The 21,636-nt window shown below is 41.4% G+C and overlaps 1 protein-coding gene across 1 annotated transcript in view; it reads left to right on the forward strand.

Annotated features, from left to right (window-relative positions):
- The first annotated feature begins 5,373 nt into the window (after positions 1-5,373).
- SH3BP5 (SH3 domain binding protein 5) overlaps positions 5,374-21,636 on the forward strand; it is a 51,196-nt gene continuing 34,933 nt past the window's right edge. Inside the window, exons 1-3 of the mRNA XM_058833707.1 lie at positions 5,374-5,551; positions 7,726-7,788; positions 17,872-18,000. Coding sequence (XP_058689690.1) covers positions 5,471-5,551; positions 7,726-7,788; positions 17,872-18,000 — 273 coding nt within the window. The 5' untranslated portion in view covers positions 5,374-5,470. The remainder of the gene's footprint in view (positions 5,552-7,725; positions 7,789-17,871; positions 18,001-21,636) is intronic.

The following is a 21,636-nucleotide window of genomic DNA, read 5'->3' on the forward strand; positions in this document are numbered from 1 at the left end:
CCAGCTTGGAGGAGGAGAAATTTTCCTGTGATGATGGTGGTTCTTTCCCAATGAAATAAGAATAAGCAGGGAAATCCATCAAGCTGTTAGTCACGCATTTTTTACACATATATATAGCATAGTGCATGTGAGTGTGTCTATGTGTGTGTATAAAAAACTATAGTGCACTCACACTCTCTGTATGAAGCATCATCAATTTCAGGCTTCAAAATGATAAGAAAAGTAGCTCATGATATGATGTGAGATAAAAGTATATGCAACAGAAAATGGCCCAGCAGATAATTTTGTTAATAGTCTTTGTATTTCGTTTTCATGAAGATACTAAGATTAGTATGGCTTGAAAATAGATTGTACCTCTTTAAAATGAGCCTCCTTTCTTTGTAGCCCTGTGAAGCCTTGAGGTTATTTTTAATTTTAAACAGTGCTTATTAAAGAGAAGTGAAATCAAAGGGTATTTTGGAATGTAGCCTTTTCTTTAAATACATTCCTTGTAGGTGGGGAAATCTACAAGTTTTTTGTACCACAGATGCTCAAGCTCCATTAATATGTCTTTGTGTGCCAAGTTCATAAGGCGATACCATCTTACAAACTGGTGTAGGAGAGATAATTGATTTTTAGTGCTTTCTAAAATGCAGAGCACAATCAGGCCACAACCATTGTGAGTATGGAAGCGTGAAAATTTGCTTGAGAAATAAGCCAGGGGAAGTTTTGATTCTGACCCCTTTGTGTTTAATATCCTGCATATGCATCCAAGAAGTTTAAAATCTTCAACAAATGCAGTGCATATCTTCCATAAAAATTCTGTGCTTAGCCTCCTATAAAAGACTAAGTGATAGAGGCCCAGGTCTTCAGATGTACTATGACTGTGGGCAAGATGCCACTTAATGTTTAAAAATGTTTCCAACACGTGCAGTAAACTTCTGAAAAACCAGGAAAGTATACAGGACTTGAACACTGACAGAGCAATGTCTTTGCTGCAGCTTGGAAGATAGAGATGGTGGCTCTGTGTTTAAATGAGGCGTTCCCTGAGTTAAACTAACTTCTGGTGTAACATTGCAAAAGTCAGCGTAGTAAACTGCTCTTCAGGGTTAATTCAGCTAAAAAGCTATGTGGTAGAATCTACTATGGTAGATTTTATGCTTATAAATGTATTTTGGGAACCTTGTTTATTACTCCTTAGAACTGGACTGTTTATACTTCTGTGTTTGTTTGTTAGCAAGCTATTTAAAACCAAATTGCAACAGCACTTCAACATTTGAAGCCAATTGGAAGTTAGCCTCTAGCACCATCATCAGTGGAAGCAGAAGAATTTTTCAAAGCAGAACTGTTTCTCCAGTCCCCTTGAGAAGAGGTGCAGTATTCTGTAAGCATGGCTCTGTCTCTTAGGCTGTTTTCTCCTTGAACATTTCCATGGGCTGAAATGTGTCTTCAGTGATCAAATGTGCATTAATTAGTCCTGAACTCTGCTTAGTTTGCTATCAATGTTCAAAAAGGGACGATACATGTTTATGAGGAAGGAAATGCAATTTTTGATTTGTATTTTGGGCTCTTGCCTCTAGTGCTGGGGCAGAAGCAAGCTTTGAGGGCAAATATGAGCAGATATTTGAATGTAAAATGAAATTTGGAAAAAAAACCAACTCTTCCTTAAATTCCATTCAAAATCTACCATTATCAAATATATGTAAAATTACACAATCCATTCCCTTTGAATTTTATCCCTAAATTAACTATAGTCATTAGGATGTTTCCTCAGGCGATTCTTCACTGATGCATACTTCTTCCCAGATGATTTTATTTAAAATGCAACTTCAAGTTCCCCATCGGCTGTTCAGCAATGTAATACTGAATCTACAAACCATCTTCCAGAACGAGGAAGAAAATTCTGCTCTGTATTCCTTCCTCAAAGTACAGACATTTCAATCTTTCCCTTGCCAAATCTTTCCTTTGCCTGTACACTGAGGATTTCTGTGGGACCAGATAATGTGGTTATGTAGCAACTCCCCCCAAAAGCAGAGCTGTAGCAGTTCTCTCAGCCAGAACATCACCCTTGCCTAGGGATTTCTGTGCTCTAGGGCATGATGTTAATGATAAGGCTTATACCCTAAATGGCTGCTGTCATGCCACAAGACAGGAGTGTTGTCTGGTACACTTAAATTGGTTGCTGAAGCGACTTGGATCGTGGTTTTTCCTGCACCAGAACCTCTCCTTGTGCTTTTTAGTTGAGCTGTACCCTCTTCAGCATAGCTCATGTTAAGTTGCAGCCCAGCCTGACAGGTCTGGACTGATTCTCTGCTGTGGCCACTCTGGAATCCCATTAGTGAAAGAGCAAGCAGTTTCTTCCTGCCTTGACTTCAGAGTGCTTTGTTCAAATATTGAATACTTGGGACTAGGGTTTTGAAATATTGATACATGAGAAAGTACAAACTGTCTTGGTCAGGCCTCGTGCAAGCTTTGCTCAGACGCCTTGGCGCGCGTAGGGCCTGTGGGGGGAGCGGAAAGGTCAGCATGACTGGCTTTCTGGGTGTGGGGTGGGGCTGGGGAGCAGTCTGGCCTTCAACAGATTGTGTAAGAGGGATTTGCTGGGATGAGATCACTCCTGATTTGGCAAAAGTAATACCCAAATGCCATCTACTGCAGTTCATGTCTTGCACAGTGTTGACATAAACAGTGTTGACCGAATGCTTCGGTCTGGAAGGGACCTGAAAGATCATCTAGCTCCATCCCCCTGCCATGGGCAACAATGTCTTCCATTAGACCAGGGTGCACAAAGCCTCATCCAACTTGGCTTTGAACACTGCCAGGGATGGGGCATCCGTAAGTTCTCTCAGCAACCTGTGCCAGTTCCTCACCACCCTCACAGTAAAGAACTTCCTCTGATACACCATTCCAGGTGAGGTCTCACCAGAGTGGATCAGAGCGGGAGGATCACCTCCCTCACCCTGCTGCTTGTGCTTCTCTTGATGCAGCCCAGGATGTGGTTGGCTTTCTAGGCTGCAAGCACACATTCCTGAGTCATGCAGAGCTTCTTGTCAACCAACACTTTCAAGTCCTTCTGTTCAGTACATTCTCCACCCAGCCTGAATTTGTGTTTGGGATGGCCCAGCCCAGGTGCAGCAGCTTGCACTTGGCCTTGTTGAACTTCAAGAGGCTGGCCCAGACCAACCTCTCACACTTGTCAAGGTCTCTCTAGATGATATCCCTTGCCTCCAACTTGTGTCACACCACACAGCTTGGTGTCACCAACAAACCTGTGGAGAAGGTGCTCATGTGTGAGGCCTGCCTATGTGATACTCAGGTTTGTTCCTCGGGTGTTTCTTGGGGCCTGCTGCCCTTTGCACGGGACAGCAGTTTCAGCAAAAGCCATTCCCTGGCAAAGAGAAGAAAATGAACATGTAAATAATAGCCTTGAGTCTTTTATTGATCTTTATGTGTACTGAATAGTCTCCCTTTCCCTGTTCTGTCAAATCTTTTCCTTCAGGCCACTTTTCTGTTAATGTTTTAGTGATGTCTGCAGTAATGACAGATGTGCATTCTTCACTGATTTTATTATATGTAGATCTTCCCAATGTATCGGTTTGATATAAAATGATCTCAATAGCCTCAGGGCTCTATGAGAGATTTCAGATTCATGGGAAAAGGGGCTTGTGTATCCACACCATCTCTTGCACAGTACTAAGCTCTGCAGGCAGCTCTCCCAGCTCTCTAAATCCACTGTGCCACTGAGGAGAGACACAGCTTGCTCTGCCTTGATGGTAGCAGATTGATGAGTTTGGCTGGAGGTTTTCGAGCTGCAACAATCACAGGGATTGTCACAGTAGTAATGGAAGAACAGGTTCCTTTGTGCAAACATAACAAATCCCTTTGGGAGTGTGTGCAGGAGCACTTCTGTACCCCGAGCAGTGGGCAGTGCTTTTTGTGACATCACCGTGGGTCAGCCTGGGTAGGTTCTGGAGGAACATGGCATAGCTGCAGTAAATCTTTTAGACAGTCTTGCATTTTAGAAATCGAAGTGGTAACAGCAGGACCGTCCACATGAAGTCTTCCATGTGCAGCTTTGTGTTTTCATGCTGTTTTAGGATGATGGGAATGTTGGACATTTGACCACTACAGTCTTGATATGAGTCACAGCACACCAGGGAAGAGAAATGCCAAGGCCCTGGGAACCTCTGGCTGTGTGTACACATTGGATTCCCTTAATGGACAGCAGTAAGAGTAAACACATGGCTTTGGCTGATTTGGTTTTTGGTTTGTTTTTATTTTTTTCCTCCCCTTTACATGATGATTTCTTCTGCTGTGAGCAGTGAAGATGTTGCAAACAACCCATCTGCGTTTTTGCAACACCTCCTCTGTTCCTTGATTATTTTAGTTTGTTGGTGTCACTTTACATGTTTATACTATTTTCAAATGTTTATGTCACTCTCTTGCCATATTTTATTTCCACCCCCCTGTTGCTTTATAGCATTTAAGAGACTGACTGCTTTTCTTTTGCCTCCTTTTCTACCTTAGTTACCTTAGCAATACTAATTTTATCTTCTTATTTTATCTCCCTCCTTTTTTTATCTTATATAGAGATATGAGATTCTTTTTCACCTTCAGTCTCACAAAATAAGCTTTTTTTCTTCACCACATCAAAATTTTTCATTTTTTTATTACCTTTTGAGGATTTTTCTAACAAAAAAATGGGGTTAAATTAATAGTGATACTTTAGAGGTGGAAATATATTCCTCATCTGTTTAAAATTACTTGTTATCCACCCCTGTGATTAGGTAGACACTAATCTGAAGTGCTCTGCTAGACATGGGCCATGCATGTACATACTTCTTCTATGAAGTTCTTTTTTACTGACAACAAAAGGATGTGTCTTCAGTATGTCTTCTTCTGCTGCATGCAGTATGTACAATAGTTGCCCGCTTAGCTGCCACACAATAGAAATCTGGGTTTCATTTGAATTTTCAAGGTTGTTGAAAGTGCCTTTAGTATTTTTCTCTTCTCCCTTTCCCCTGATTTCTTTTTTCATTATTTTTTTTTCTCTCCATAGGCATGTCAGCCTCCAGCGGAGCTTGAAAAAGAGGAAGAAAAAAAAGAAGGAGGGGGGGAACAGAAAATAAATTAAAAAATCCGGCAAGGTGTCCTTAGCTCTTCCCCGCACCTGGAACTACTCATCCTGGTTTCACGCAGCGCTGTTGCGGGGGGCACCCAGGAATCAGCACGCCAGAAAAACGGGGTGTGAGGGAAGGTTAAGGCGGGGGGGAAAAAAAAAAAAAAAAAAAAAAGAAAAAAAAAGGCGGGGAGGGGACGGGCGTGAGGGGGGAAAGGAAGGAAACCCCGCAATTTCGCGCTGCGAAGGCACAAAGAGACGGGGGCGCTGCGGGGAGGGAGGGGTTCCCCCGGAGGCGGGGCCGGAGCGGCGGAGCGGCGGCCGGGAGCGGCGGAGCGGGAGGCGGCGGCGGCGGGAGCAGCGGGAGCCGCCATGGAGCCGGGGGGCCGGCGAGGCCGCCCCGCCGAGGAACCACCGCGCCCCGAGGACGAGGAGGTGGACCCCCGCATCCAGGTGAGGGCCTGACTCCCGAGGGGCGGCTGCGGTGTTCTGAGGGCTCGTTTCAATGTGTGCGTTGTTGGCTCTGTGTAATAATGGGTGCCTTTGATTTCATTGCTTTTCAGGCGTATGTGCATGCATATATATATATATATATGCATATATATATACATACACTTACGTGGACACAGGCATACATATATACACACATTTATTCATTTATTTATTTAATTAATTAATTCTATTTACGTAGTTAATTTTTCCCCCCCCCGGAGCAGCCCCGGGTGTCTCGGCGCCCGAAGCGCCCCCGGGGCGCCCCAGCCCTTTGTTAGCCCGGGCATCGCTCCGCGCCCGGCTCTGTTGGCTCTCCCTCCTTCTCCTCCTCCTCCTGCTGAAATTCACCCCCCCTCCCCTTTTTAGTTTTGACCATGACACCGTGACCTTGCTCGTGGAGCGGGGCTGGTGCTCAGAAATTCATAAATGCGGGAAAGCGTAGGTTTAAAAAATTTATTTCGTTGTTTTTACCATTATTTTTTATTTGTTTTAAAAAGGAGCGTTAGTGGAATATGGTGCTTCCTCTCTGTGAATGCCTTCTGCAATGCTTTTTATTCTTGCGTGGTGTCTAAACAAAGCTTTTCTCCCCAAAATCATGTCTCGACCAATAGCCTGGTGCAAACTTTAAGCATGCTGTGGTCCCTGAAATGAAATGTATTTTTAGGTCTCTGCAGATTTATGGCTTTTGCCTCCAGCATTGCTGGGACTGTTTGTCATGAATGAATATAACATGTGTGTACATTGCTGAGAGGATCCTTGGCATAGATCCCTGCTCGCTGTAATTGTCATTCTTTTCTCCATCGCGAGCATTTAGTTTTCCAGGGCTGCACAGAGGAATTGCAAAATTCTCAAAACATGGTTACACAGAACAAGGCCCTCAACCAAAAGCCATCCAGGTACTGCCCTGATTTTAAGAAGCTGAGCTTGGTTGGTGTCTATTGATCTAATTTTGGCCTTAGGTTCTTCAGCTTGCAACACGTTTCCACGTATACAATTTGTGAATGGTTGGCAAAACAATTGTTTTTGTTAAGTTTTCTGTTTGGTTGGGAAAACAGGCTGCCATGTCTGCTTCCATGAGAGCCGTCAGGTTCTGAGTAAGTGACAGTAAGAGACAATTAGGTCATTTTTGGATGAATGTTTGTTTCAGGCAACATGGATACTCAAATAGGTATTTTCCAAATCCTAGGAGCAGGAAACGAAATCTGACCTCTGAGGATAAGAGAGCTAAACTGTTGTAATTAATTCCTTTCTGGTTGTAACCAGAGTCATTCTTGTAGTCTAGTGGGAAACTGCTCAAGTGACAATCAATTTACAACGTTCGGTTTGTACGGCAAAACATTTCACGGCGTATTCTGTTACACATGTTGACAATTAAATAACACTTAAATTGGAGAACACTACTGTTAAAAATCTTATAATCTCTCATGAAGGAACATGTAGCTCAGATAAGGAAAGCTATCAGATATCCTCCTGAGGGTTGCTTTTTGTGGTAAGAAAGTCAATAAGAATGAGCTTTATTTTTACAATAACTTCATTCATGCCAACACTACTCTACTACATATTTATTCAAGGGATTTAACACTTTTGTTTCTGATGTTAAGGGATCAGAATGTTGGCAGGAAGGCAAATTACATAGACATAACTGTATGTCCCATTGACTGGTTGTGTTATAAAATGGTTTGCCAAAATCCAGAATAAAATGCCTCTCATTTTTAGATGTGGCATCTATGTGTTTCTTATCGGTTCTGTCCTTCCACTGTGTGTCTCCTGTGATAGTACAAACTTTATGCTAATCTTTTGGGGTGGGTGTGTCTGTCTCCCCAGTTCCTTGCTGTATTGATTAATGAGACAGAGCTTACTGAACCTTGTGTTTATTTGTAATAGTGAAGGAGTAGCCAGAATAGGAAATGTATTGCCTTAACATAAAACTACAGAGCTTCTCTGATTATTTTTTCTTTTCAATAGCAAAGTAGAGGACCAGTGGCAAAGTTAGGCTGAACATCTCAAGGTTTCCTCTTTTCACCGTATTCATTAGCCAAGCCCATGTGAGCTTTCAGTAGGGATGCTGAATGAACCTTCTCAGAAATGTTTTTTCCCTGATTTCTTACTATGCATCTGACTTTCTTTCCTTCTAGGGGGAGCTAGAAAAACTGAATCAATCTACTGATGATATCAATCGTAGAGAGACGGAGCTGGAGGTACAGAATTTATCCTTGCATTTTCCTTTTGTGCATGTTGGATTTTGTGAACAAAAGGGACAGTGTTTTTAAGTAGGTTGCCTCCTGAAAGGTAGTTTTGCAGCAGGAGTCTGGTGATGATTTTTTTAAAGATATGAATTGACCCAACAGCTGAAAAGAAAGGGAAAAGGTAGAGGTATGCTGACAATGTAAAAACTCTGCGTGGAAAGCCTCACACACAACCACTGCCAGAACTTATTTTTGGGTTTTGACACTAAGTGTAGACAAGTTTTATTTTTACAAGTCACTGTCTTGTGTTTGTTGATTATAGACAGGGAAAGTTTATTTGGTTAAGAGGTTTTTGCCACACAGCTGTCTGCCAGGATCTTCTCTTTGGTGGCTGTTTGGTTTTTTTTTAGTTTGTTATCTTTGCCTTTTTTTGTCATCACTTCCTGAGCAAGGAAGGTGATGAAGGAAAGTTGGAATAAAAGACTTCCTGCTTATACAGCGATGTTTTCTTGGATACTTAAAAATCTAATAGCAAGTTCTGAATAAATTGTTTCTAAATCCCCAAATTTGAGCTTTATCTACTTGGTAATTATTCTGGAAGGCTCAATATTATTGATCTAATAGTGAAGCAAACCAAACTGTCCTGTTTGTGTATCTGAATTTTCTTCTGTTTGCGAAACAGAGAAGATAAACCCAGTGGAAGTATAAGATGAATATGCTGCTAAAGAAAAACTGGCATAAAATATGACTTGACATCCTAAATAATTTTGATATCATTACATAGTTTTGAATACTGTATCAAAACACGTTGAGATTGCAGTGAGGAACATACTATAAAAGTACATCTGTAGGTTACTGTCTGTACCTTCAAAATGTCAAAGTTTGGTTTGTTTGTCTGATTTTTACTTTTTTAAAGTTTATTATTTTAAAATCTTTTCCTTGTGTGTATCTTTTCATGAGATGGACACCTCAAGCATGGGGTGGTTCTTGGTAGAATTTTAGAATACTGAAATATCCACTGAGAGCACTGAACAGAAAATGGGGTTATGATCTTTGGAAACAAAGCAGCCTTGTCCTGTAGCTTTTTTCTTCTCCCCACTTGTTTGCATTTTCTGTCATTTGTGGCATGTAGATCATGACTTTATTGGTAAATAAACTTAGTTAAATGGGGAACTATTTGCTGTACAAAATTACACAGTATTTCTGCTTGTGAAAACTGTTCAGTGTCACTAGCATGATTAAAATTTTATGAGTGAACTTTACAAATCAGTATTCTGGTCTGCCACAGTAGAAATTAAATGGACTTCAGGAATCTTTATACAGATATATTGAAAAAAAAAATCATTATATGTATCTTTTCAGTCTCCTTATTTCATGCTGAGGTACTGAAACTGAAAGATGGTGTTATGGATAGTTGCCTGGATTTCATTAATTTTGTCATAACCTTACACTGAGAACATTTTATGAAGCAGATGGAATAGTAATAATAATGCAAAGGCATCCACATGAAATAAATCCCAGTGACTTTAAGATGGGATTTGGCTGCTTGATTAAAGTTATTCATGTGATCAAGTGTTTGTCAAGCCTGCAGATTTGTAGCTACAGTGTGTGTAACACGTGCTGAGCTGTAGAGGCTGAAAGGCTCCTGGAAATATAATTGTAAGTAAATGAGCAGAATTTCCACCTTAGCTTGGACTTGCCTTGTTGCTTACTCAGCCTAGTAAATACCAGGTAGGTTAGATAGACAGAAATCATATAATCATTCTCTGCACTTTGCCATTAAGTGTTTGTTGCAGATCTGTCTGTAGTACTTACTGTAATCAGTTTTTGATGGAATTAAGGTGAAATACCGCCAAGAGTATGCTTTCTAGAATGTTTCCTCTTCAGTTTTCATCCAAAAATCTTACTGGATGTAAGGTTTGTGGTATCATGCAGCTGCATAATTTTTAATCCATAAAAATTTTCATTAGATTTGATCTGCTTAAATATTGAGGACAAATGCAGTTAGATGATGTAAGCAAGGCTTAATTTATGTACAGGTCGATAAATGCATTTTAAATGCACTTAAAACCTTTCTAGGGGAAAGGAATAAAAAAATCCCACAACACCCAATGCTTGTGGTTAGCAGAAAATCTCTGCATTCATACTCTGGACAAGAAAGAAAGATGTGCCAAGCAGCTATATAGGATAAATCCAGAGTTTAGAAGGAGGAGTTTGTAGTTGGGATCATTTTGTAGTTGGGATCATTCTGTTTCAAAGGCTTTCAAAATCCATGGATAATGTTGAAAATGTGGGCTTCTGGGAGAGCCATGCTGAGTTTCCCTTTGAAAATTTGTGCTTTTGGCTCTTATTAGCTGCTTTGCATCCTTCTTGCTTCCCCTTCCTAGTTTGTGGTGTTCTTGCTATATTTCATTGGAAGAAAGATACATGTGGGTGTTTTCTAACCAGACAATGGAGTTATATTTATCCTGTTTTGCTAGCATCATTTTCTTCATCTTTTCAATATCTTTAATGGGAACATAGATGTATCAGTCCATTATTTAGAGCACAAACTGCTGACTGCCAGCTTCCTGTCGCCTTACTTTGTGGTCCATACATTCCCACTGTTGATTTTTTTCCCAGAATAATCTGGAAAAGCGATGGGAGTGTTTGAGTAGAAGGTATATTTCTTTGAAGGAAGTTCAGAAAAATACATCCATGTTTTTGTGACTTGATGTACTCTCTGATAAGCAGGAAGGGTAACCTTGTGGCATCTGAGTTCTGCAAGACTGTTCTGGACTTCCTGCATGTAGCTTTATGTAGGTTGTTCTAAGTGGGACTGCTGGCTGTCTCCAGTTCCCATTAACTGGAGAAAAAAAAAAAAAGCTGTTAAATCCTTCTAAACCCATGCTTTTATTCTTGCTGTGCCTCAGGTCTGCATCTGCAGAATGGAAGCAATAATGCTGCGTTACCCAGTGGAAAATGTTGTGGGGCTGAATTCAGTAGAGGCTTTTAAGATTTTGTGGCTACTCTGTCTTGGTGTAGCCACAGGAATGTCCATGTTTCAGCAATGTAGAAAATACTGGTGTCTGCTGCTTACAGAGGTGATAAAATGGGGAATTCTGTTTTAAGTTGACCAGCCTGCCATTTCTTTAAGTTCTCCACTGAAGCTGCCATCTGATCTGTTTTTAAGTTGAACGGCCTGGGTTTTTTAATCTTTTAAAATATGTTCTGTGCCCACACTACCTGTGAGAGCACTGGATATACATGCATGGCAGGACTTGAACAGATACATTGAAGTTGGCTACATCTATTCTTTTACTTGGAAGAACTACTCATTTTTTGCTCTTTTGATCTATCCTATTAAACCCTGAAGAAATATCCTGACCTGCTGACGCTCGCAGCCTGTTCAGGAGTTGCGGAGCTGCTGAAGGGCACTGAGTGGCTGGTAGTTATATGTTGTGTTAATGTATTGCCTGTTAATGAATCTTTGATTAGACTTGATTTAAAATCCATAGTGCTGCTCCTACTAAGTGCAACACTGAGCATTACTGACACAGCAGAAGGATGATGAGGGTTCTCTGAGGGATTTAACACTTGGGTTCGCTAACGTCCCTGTTTATGTTTGAAGTGTCTGTGAAGAGCTGGGGGAAATGTCTTGCAGGGGCGATACAAGTGTGTTTTGGCCAGATGTAAGAGGTTTTTTCCTGTTTATTGGAAATGGATCTCCATCTGAACTCGCATCAGGAGCTGCAAATGTACTTAACAAATGTGCAGGATTTGCCTGTCCAGCCAGCTCTGGCTCTGAAAGTACAGCTCAGATGTAACAAATTAACCCAGGGACCCTCTGGCAGCATTGCGGGGAGGGGAAATGCAGCACATACCATTAAAGTTACCACTGGAATCCCAGCTATCCCAAATGTGGTTTTTGTTGGAGTTTTTTGTGTTGCTGGAGCTACAAGCTTGCCAGTGTTTGTTCATGGGAGATACTGCACAGGAAAACTAGAGCTGAACAGTGCTGCTTTCAGCCATGCTCATTATTAGAGGGCCTGGTTGGGATCCTTCTTGAGTGCTTGCCTAGATCCTCCAGTCCTGATCTGCAAGACTTTGTTACTTTTAGGTCTGGATTTATCATAAAGGTCACCCTGGGCTGTTGTTGGATATAAGGAAAGGGCTTAATGAGCTGTGGTGCTCTTTCTCTTGTGAGCCTTGTCAGCATTTGAACCCTTCTCAGAAGGGGAAGGACTTTTTCTCATGGTTTAACCCCAGCTGGCTGCTAAGCATGACAGCTCCTTGCTCCCTCCCTGCCAGTGGGACCGGAGGGAGAACCAGAAGAATAGAAGTGAGAAAACCTGTGGGTTGAGATAAAGACAGTTAGGTTAAGCAAAAGCTGCATGCACAAGCAAAACAAGGAATTAATTCTCTGCTTCCTGCTGGCAGGCAGATATTCACCAGTTATTTAGAATAGCTTCTTACTTCTTCACTAAAATACTTGGTTTTAGGGAAAAAACTTGAGCTGTTGACCCTGTCACACATAAAACATGCAAGTAGATTTTAAAAAAAAATCCTCCATCTTTCAGGTTTTAGAAATATGACCTCTCAGTGTTTGGAATCTCATTCTGAGCGTGCCTGCCTGGCTTGAGGAAACATCTCTCTGTGGAAACATCCGCCACCTTATCAGTATCCCTGTGCAGCATTTTCCAATGTCTACACAAGAATGCAGAGATAAGGACAAAGCAGCTCACTGGCTGGTGTTCCTGCTGGCTTTTGGGGCAGGATATACATGCATGATGGATTCATCCAACGCTATCAGGACAAATCTTTCCGGATTTCTTTATGATTTACCTGCTTCCATAGGAAATGGCTCCTGTGTGTGAATTGCTTGTTATTTTGCCTTCTGCTTTCATCCAAGGATGAGTAAGGGAAGGCTTCTTCCTCTGCTGTGGCTCTGGAAAGATTTTGTCACCCAAATGAGTCAAAGGGCTTTGCTTGATTCATGTTCTTGACATAGACAAGGGTTTCCAGCCTGAGAGAGGAGGGGTTAGGTGGAGAAATCTTGCTTTGGAAGGAGCACCCAGTGCCCTCCCATGGCTGCTTTCTTCTTTCTTATTCTAAGAGAATTAAAAACATTTGTAGTAAAAAGTATTGGTAATCTCAAATCATAACTGCAAACGGGAGGTTAGAGCAACTTTCAGGTACTTTTTTTAGTAAGTTTTTAATAGTTTTTAGATGGCATATTAGTATCTGCCTAAAAAAAACAACAAACCAAAGACTTTTGCCTTAAAAATTAAGGATACTACTTATCCCCTGCCTTGCACTTTGTTTTTAAGGTTTGGTTCCAGTCTGGCTTACTTGAACTGCTCAGGTACCAAAGAGATGTTAAAAGTGTGTTTAACTGGTTTGAGGCTTGAGGGTAGATTTCTGAGCTCACCTTGTGCATCTGTTTGGTGTGGATGTATGATACTGATGCTGGTTTAACTTGGAGGTGAGCTTTTGCTGCTGGTAAGCCTTTGTAGCAGAGAAGGTGGGTATGGATACTGTCAGCCTCTTGGAAATAGGTGAAGCCTGTCTCTCAGTCAGCAATTCCACTTCCCGTGCATCTCCCATGCTTGCCAGAGGTTCTGCACACCAGACTGACAGAACGGTCATGGGACAACCTTTGTAAATGAAATTTAGATGTGCTCAGAATGAAGATGATTCAGACATGGTTGATATGTAATGCTCATTTAAAAAATAAAATAGTTTGAAAATACATGTTTCATTTGATGGGCAGAAATAGTTATTTGCTTGTCATCTGGCATCTAACACCAGCTCATCACCATCATTCAGGAGTGAGGAAAACAGGCATGCTTTTTTCTCTGACAGGCACAATGTAGGTTGAAAATTGTATTTTAGGTTTTTCCCCACATTTGAGGATGGATCTTCAAAATGCTGCTGTAAGGATGACCTGTCCTTAAGTGTGGTCCCTCTTTCTGGTGCAGTAGCAAAAAGCTGCCCAACAGCATGGCATTACAAACAAAGTCTGCTTTTAATAAATGACTATTGCAGCAAAAACATAGATGGAGTGGAAGTCTGGCATGCTCCCTAAGATGGTGCTAGTGAAATCTCTTTTGAAAAAAAGTGCTAAGGATTTCCAGGAAGAAAGTTGATGAGTGTGGAGCTCTTGCAGCCATAGATCAAGATGTTGAAACATGAACTGCAGCTGTCCACGTGGTGCATTAAGTGCTCTGCCTGCTAGAGTGTGCGTATGACAAACATCTAGCTAGTGAGAGTCTACTTACTAAGGCTGTAATTTAGGTGAGAAGCTTCTCCTGCTGCTTTTTGGTTTTTTAACCTTGCGAAACACATTGAGGATAAAGTGCCTTAATTGGCTTTTGTCCAGCTTGGAAAAGGTTTATCATCATCTCATTTAAGAAAAGAGGAGGGAAAAAATACTGAAAGCTTACTGGCTAACATTTTAAATGTTACCTTTCTATTTTTAAAGTCAGAAGCAAGGTGTTCTTAAAAATGATCACAGAAGATTAGGAGTGAGTAGATGGGAAAACATGCTTTAAAAGTGTCAGGGTGTTTGAGATGTCTCATGGCAGTTGCATTGCTTCTGTTAGAGTCTGTGTATGTATTCAGTGCAGTAGTGAGAAAAACACAATGTGTTTTTAAAAAAAAAAAAACCCCAAAACATAAAAACCCACCCAGAAACTATGAGTGTGACTCACATATTACCTAAGGCTGCATACTTGCTGTTACCAATGAATAGCATTTCTGCTGGAATGAATTATCTTTCAAGAAACTGAAATACAGAAACTAGAGATTGAGGACTGTGCTAGAAAATTTCTGTGGCATATTTTGCACTGTCTTGGTTTTTCTCGTGACTAGTTGCAGGAATTGACATATTTTCCTTTCTCTGTTATCCCTGTGTGCTAGATAAAGGTCTAAATGAAGCAAGAGTTTGGTAGTTAAATAGTAACGCTAGTATGGAGGGGCAGGTCATTCCAGAGGATTTGATAAGTAGCTTGAAAGTGTTGTGGTTGTCTTTCTAACATGGATGTAGGACTTGCCCCGTACTGGGACCCTGGCTGAGCTGCAGTGATGTGCTGTTCTGAGCCTCTGAGTTTCTGATGTGAGTGTCCTTACAGAAAACACCATTAAGAGGATTTATAGCTTTGAGCCACTTCACATGTGGGTCAGTGTCTCAGTGACAGTAACATGGGAAGCCAGACATAAAGCAGTGAATTAAATCAGCTCCCAGGTTGCTGCCTTGACCAGTGGCCCATTCATTTCCAGGAACAACAGATGTACTTCTCATGTCCCATAAGGAGTAAGTGCACCAAGCCCAGTCCTACTGGTGCGATTATCTCGGTGCTTCTGACCTCCCCATTTTCACATGAAGCATAAAAATAACTGCTGCACCTGTAGCTCTCACTCAGACTTCCCCAGGACTACCTGCCAGGGGAGTTTTGCGCTGTGCCAAGGGTGATGACTTTTGCAGATGCTCTGCCAGCGCATGGCCGGGTGTTTGCAGGAGGGAGCTGTGACCCTGCTCTCAGGAGGTGTTCCTGTGGCTCCCAGGTCAGGGGCACGGTCAGGAGAGCTGGGTCACTTTGGGTTGAGGGGGCTGGGTGATGTGGAGGTGCTGCTTTGCCACAGGAACACACACTGTAAATAGACAGTGTGGGATTGTCTGCTTTGGTAGTGTAGTTGGGGCTGGTGGAGGGTAAAAGTGGCATGTGGAGGGCTGCAGAGGGCATGGCTTTGGAATCTCACCTCAGAGATCTCTGCATCCTGGGTCAGAAGGGCTGGAAGCCTTTGGTAGGGGGACTGATCCCAGCAGAGAATTGAGCATCTGCTTGTTCTGTCATGCAGAAGGCGTTGGAGCCTGCAGGCTTCTGTTCCTGACAGTCAGGAGCCTGAGAATAAATGTCATTTAAAATAAGTTGATGATACAGATATTAAGTTCTGGTGTGTTTTGGTTTTCGTTACTGTTCTTCACTGCAAGAATGAGGGTGTTCAGACCTAAATGAGGCCTTAAAAGGAGAACCAATCATCTTTGGAGGAAAAATGATAAACTGGTATTTCACACCAGTGTGTTTTTCAGCTGAAGCTTCCTATTCTGTGTAACTAACTACTGTGCTCATGGGCACATGGGAGTTGTGCTCATGGGCAAATGTCTATTTCACCATTTGTAAGACCTGTGCTTCAGGCACCAGTTAGAGGAGCACCTGGAGTTCAGTAATTTGCATCTGCTTCGTCAGAGTTAAAGGGAGATGAATAGGTACAGAAGTTGCTGTTAATTTGACTGCTTTGTTCTTAGTGTCTTTTTGGTTTTTTTTGTTTGTTTGTTTTAAACTCCAGGTGGGGACTAGTCATCTTTTTCCTGTTGGATAGGACTGTATATAATTATTACATGAATAAATTTGGGGTAGGTCTCCAAGCATAGATTTATAGTGATGATTTCTTTGTTCCAAGCACTTGTCTTAAAAACATGGGAATTGAACTTTTTGATGAATCACTGCACAAGGCTTTTTTTACCTAAACTATTTGCTTTGCATAACTAGTATCCTTATATGCAGCTTTCACAAAGAGAGTGAAATCTTCCAGCTCATTCATTTAGAAATAAGCTTTTAATTCTGTTCCTACACCTGCAAAGAATTTTTCTCTTTGTTAAATATACTTCAGTACTTAATACTTTTCTTGCAATATAGTCATCATACTTGGAATATATTTTTCAGTTACTACAAAGCTCATTTTGAGCAGTGAACCGTTTATGGTCCAGTAATTTAACTGGAAGTATTCAAATTCTTCTCACTGAGAAAATCATTGACTCAATTAATATTGTTTAAATGATACTTTTCAGGCTTTCACTGAGAAATGAGATTATTGACTGGATTTGAGTTAATGAAATAACAAGTTAATGTCCATTTAATTCTCCATTTTTGACCTTGTGATCCATTTCAATAATTCCTTAGAATAAATTGGAGTACCTTAAGAATCCAAAGCTATTTGCCCTGGACTAAAATAATGCTGATGCTGGTTCAGGTTTTACATAACACTAAAAAGGAAGCAAAGCTGTTGCAGAAATAAGTTGCTTTTTCTATAAAAACTGATATATTGTTGCATTTTTTCCACTTCTGAGAGCATAGTAGCAACTTGCAATGTATTTTAAATCTTCCAGTGAATAAGCAGTTTTGCATTCTAGAAATCCTTAACAATAATGACAAAACCGTCCTGAATTAGGGCACTTCTTCAAGCCAGCTGCTTCCTGATTATCAACATGTCACTCCAGCAGTCTGCATAAATGCAGCACTCTAATTAGAGTTACAAGCCTTGTTGAGAGCTCACATGGCCCTTCCTCTTCATCTCCTTAAATCTTGGGCCAGGTCCCAGTCTGAATTTGCATCAATCTGCAATAATTTCATATATTTCAAGTCTGTGGTGGATTCTGAGATTGGAATCAGAATCACTTTGCTTACATGTGTGGAAATTTCACTGGAGCAGAGAAAATATTTTAATTGCTTTAGCTAATCATGTAGGGAAGGAGCGCAGCTCATCCCATTTGGAAGTTGCTGGATTTTTTAAATATAGAAAGTATTACCAGTGAAGTGGAATGTAGGTGCCCTTCTCCACTGATAGAAACCAGAGCTAAAAAGATGGGCTTTCTGTGCCAATTCCAGCTGATTTGCCATCCTGCTGTGGGGATTTGGCCTGCCTGCTAGCACCATTCTAGCATTATCTATATGAGATGTCTTTGCCATTGAAGTCCCTCTCAGAACTTGTTACACTGCTGTATGACTTCTCACCGAGTGAGTAATTTACAAACAGTTCCTCTCTGAGAAACTCTGCCAGAGGTAACATCTAGAACAGGCTGTTGTAGGCTTTATATAAAAGCTGTCACTGAAAGAAAAGATTTGGTGTCCAGGATGTTGGCTTTAGGATTTGGCTCTGGGTTCCAGGGTTCCTCTGCTGAAAAATTCTTAGTCCAAATGCCAGTAACTCTTTTGGATGTGTCAGCTCCTGTATGAATCTAAAGAGGAACCTGAAGGTAGGAACAAAAAGGTAGAAATAATTTTTAAAGCTCTAATCTGCCTTTGCCCTTTCTTTCTTCCCTGCGATGTTTTGAAGGATGCACGCCAGAAGTTCCGCTCTGTGCTGGTTGAGGCAACAGTAAAACTGGATGAACTGGTAAAGAAGATTGGAAAAGCTGTAGAAGACTCTAAACCATACTGGGAAGCTCGGAGGGTGGCCAGGCAGGTAAGAATTTTCTGCCTTATAAGCTTGTGGTGATAGTTGGAGGGCACACAGTGATGGTGTTGCTTTCCTGCTATTAATAACATCCTAAGCATATGAACTTGGCTGACACTGGTCTGTGTCTTCAGTTGCATGTCAGCCATGGGAATTGATGGCAAAATGGATTTCTTCACAGCTACAGCTGCACATGCTCTTCAAACCCAGAAGAGCTACAGCAGACAAAATAACAAAAGACTGCTTCTATTCTCTCATTATAAATGGCCTTTCAGAGCCCTGCTCTTTCCTATCAGTGGTTGTACTTATTTAAAAATACAGTGTAGACATTGTGTATCTGGATTTTCTTCTTAAAGCAAAATGCTCAGCAGCTAAATGGCTGCAGCTGGAAGCTGCAAGGAAGAAGGCTGGAGTGGGGCAGGTTTGGGGAAACACGCATGGTTTGGTGCTGATTGGGCTGTGATGAAGTAGGAATGTGCTAAATGTGGCTCTAAAGTGTTTTTGGTTTGGGGACAAACTAAGCTCGGCTTTCTCTGTCATCAGGGCCTCATTTCCCATGCCCCAGCTACTATTTGATTATTGATAGGTCTGTTTAGCTCAGGGAAGGATGAGATGTGGAAAGAAGAGTGTGACCTGGTGGATGAAGAGAAAGCCAGAAAGCTCATGACATGTCAGGCAGCATCTCATTTTTAGAGAAAAAGCTGCTGAGAGTTGAGTGTGTGGTGGCTTAGGCAGTGCTTCTGCTGGGTGTTTGTGGTGGGGCTTGCTGGTGTGTGAGGCTTTTTGTTTTTTCCCCAAGGGAAGTGTGTTCCTGGTAGCTATTTCTCTTTTTCTCTTGAGGCAGGAAGAATCAGGAAGAGCTGCCTAGAGCTGCTACTTCTGTGTTTGGCTTGAAGGATGTGTGGGGTGGCACCTGTGGCTGGGTAGCTGGGATGTGATTGTGTTCAATGGGAGAGTGAGAGGTGGGGTGGCATATGTGAAATACATGAAAACTGCAGAAGGATTTTGTTCGTAAAAGTAGGTAGAGGGATGAGGAAAGTAGAGTAGGTTTGTGCCAGGAGGCAGAGAGTAACTCTCACAGTAAGAGAAGAGGAGGGAAGAGAATGCATCCTCAGAACAGCACACAGGAAAGGGAGGAATGAACAAGCTTTATTCCCGTGAAAGCTGATGAAGCAGGAACTGGATTGATGGGGTGTGGCATACAAGGTAATGTGACTATCGTGATGCTTTAAATTGTATAACATTGTTTTGGAGGCATTGTCTCAGGCAATGGGGATGGGGTGTAGGGGATATTAGGCTTAGTCCTGCAGACTAGAAGTGGCAAATAGGTAAACTCTACCCTGCTTGCTGTGCTTTGAAGTATCCGCCTCTCATCTGTAATTGCTCTGAAGCCCTGCTCATGAGGACTATGGTGTGTGCTAGAGATAAACCAGTGGTGAGCTACAGAAGTTAGTGATTGTGTAAACTAGTATGTGCAATTTGGAAAAACAATCCCTGTGACCCTGCCTTGAGCATGATCTTATACTTCTATTGCTATAAATAGCTGGGTAAGGCACAGCATGCTTAGAACTTCAAGAGTTACACTTGGAAAAGTTAATGGTAGAAGCACGCACTTTGCAGTACAAAAAAGCCAAAACCATCAAAAGATCAATGGACTTTGAAGTTTGTAACATCACAAATTCAGAGCAGTGAACTTTGCTCTCTGTCCTGAAGCTGGCAGGAGATGATGTTCTGGAAATGGAATTTAGTATTGTTATGTCTCTGCTACCCCTGAAATCCATTCAGTCATTCTGGTTCAAAGATACTTTGCAAGGCCACTAAGAAGCTGAAGTTCCTGGAGGTCCTTAAATTAGTAGAATCACTGCACCAGTAGTAGGCTTGTTAGAGGGAACCGTATTTTTCTCCCAGTCCATTCTGCCACTAGCTAGGTTTAATGCTATTTATCCCAGATCTGTTTATTTGTTACACATTCGATTGTCTTGTAATTCCTTGATGGCATTTCATTTTAAAGCAGGGGTTGCCCTTCTAACCACTCATTTCACCTTTTTTTCATTTTGTGTAATGAATCTGGTCATGGAACAGATACATGCTTTGTATCTGCTCAGCAGACAGAGATAGAAGATGGTCTCTGGTTTCCCTTTCACCCTTTGTCTAATAATGTCTTAAAATGGAAAACGTGAGGGCCAAGAGGAGTGCGAGCACTGAACGATGGTGAATCTATCTGGAAGCTGGGAGACTGGAAAGATTGATGCCAATCATCACTAAAGCACTGCCTGAAGAGTTTTTCTAGTTTTAATTTAATCTAGAAAAGTTCCACTTAACTGGGTGCAAATCCACTATGATAAAGCATGGAGAAGGGGTGAATAGGTAAGGAAATATGAAACTGGAGGAATGTACCAGAGTATTAGCATGAATAGGTGCCAGTCTGCATCTCTCTCTCTACTTTGATTTGCAAAACTGTAGAGAAATCATGGGAAGAGCTTGTTTTTTTTTTTTTTTTAATTTTAAATTAATAATAACATCTAGCCTATGAGGAATTGTCTTCCTCCTCCTGTCTTTATAGTTATTTTAGAGCCATTAGGCTGCCTCCAAAAATATAGGCACAAGGTTCTTGGGGGCTGAAACAGCTTTAATTTAACAATAAGTGAAAAATGAGTGACTCTACTGGTAAGAGAAGGGGAAGTGTAAATTCCTGTTTGTTGCTCTCGCTAAGGGGAAGTAAAAATATGACCTATACATTTTAAGCCTTTTGGAAATACAGAATTGCATAATTAGTGACTTTTAGTTTGGCAGAAATGCAAATGAGTAACTCTGGAGTTGTCCAGAGTTACTTGAGTTTAAGATGTCAGTGGCAGGGTAAGTTACTTGATGCAAGCTGCATTAAGTCGCATTGAGGAGCTTGCTTTCACTTGGCAGCAGCACGAGTCTCTTTTGGAAAGACGTGTTTCATCTATTAAGACAAAAACCCATTAAGGAGGTATGAGGGCAGTGATGTGGGGTCATCAAAAATCAGGTGACCAACTGAAGTGTAACACTGGAGAAGCTTTAGGATCTCGAGCCCTTTTGTCTACTCACCCTTATCCCCATCTTGTGCAATCCTGTGTTGGCAGAAGATGGGGAATTGAAAACAAATTAACTCTCCTATGCAAAAGTCCTGTGGGATCTTGTTTGTGGAGTGTTTGCCAAGAAAGCTATGGCTTAGCCTGTCTCTGGGTGAAACTTTGCTTTACCAGAACATTGGTCCCTTAGTGTTATGATCTGAGTACTTTGCCTTCTGAAATCATGGCACAGGAGGTCAGGATGCTGTCTGTGAGTACCAAAGCAGTAATATTTGGCTTTTGCTGAGACTCAAGTGAGATCTAGCTAATGTTCTTGCTCAAGGAGATAACATGTGACTTCTGCCAAGACAGAGCTGTTATGATTCCTCATTTGGTACAGCAATGGGCCTTTTCTGTTGATTGAAGACACACCTTACTGTTTCGGAGCATTTTGATTCCAATTTGTTGTTTAATCAGATTTTCAAGTACTTGTGCTGTGAGAAGATATTTTGTTTGGTGTATTGTCTTTTCACATTGTTCTTTAACTTACGCAGTAATGCAAATGTTCAGTGGAAGAACCTTGGCACATGGAGGATTGTGCATGTAC

This window comes from Poecile atricapillus, chromosome 2 (genome assembly GCF_030490865.1).
Source record: "Poecile atricapillus isolate bPoeAtr1 chromosome 2, bPoeAtr1.hap1, whole genome shotgun sequence".
In the NCBI taxonomy this organism is placed as follows: domain Eukaryota; kingdom Metazoa; phylum Chordata; class Aves; order Passeriformes; family Paridae; genus Poecile; species Poecile atricapillus.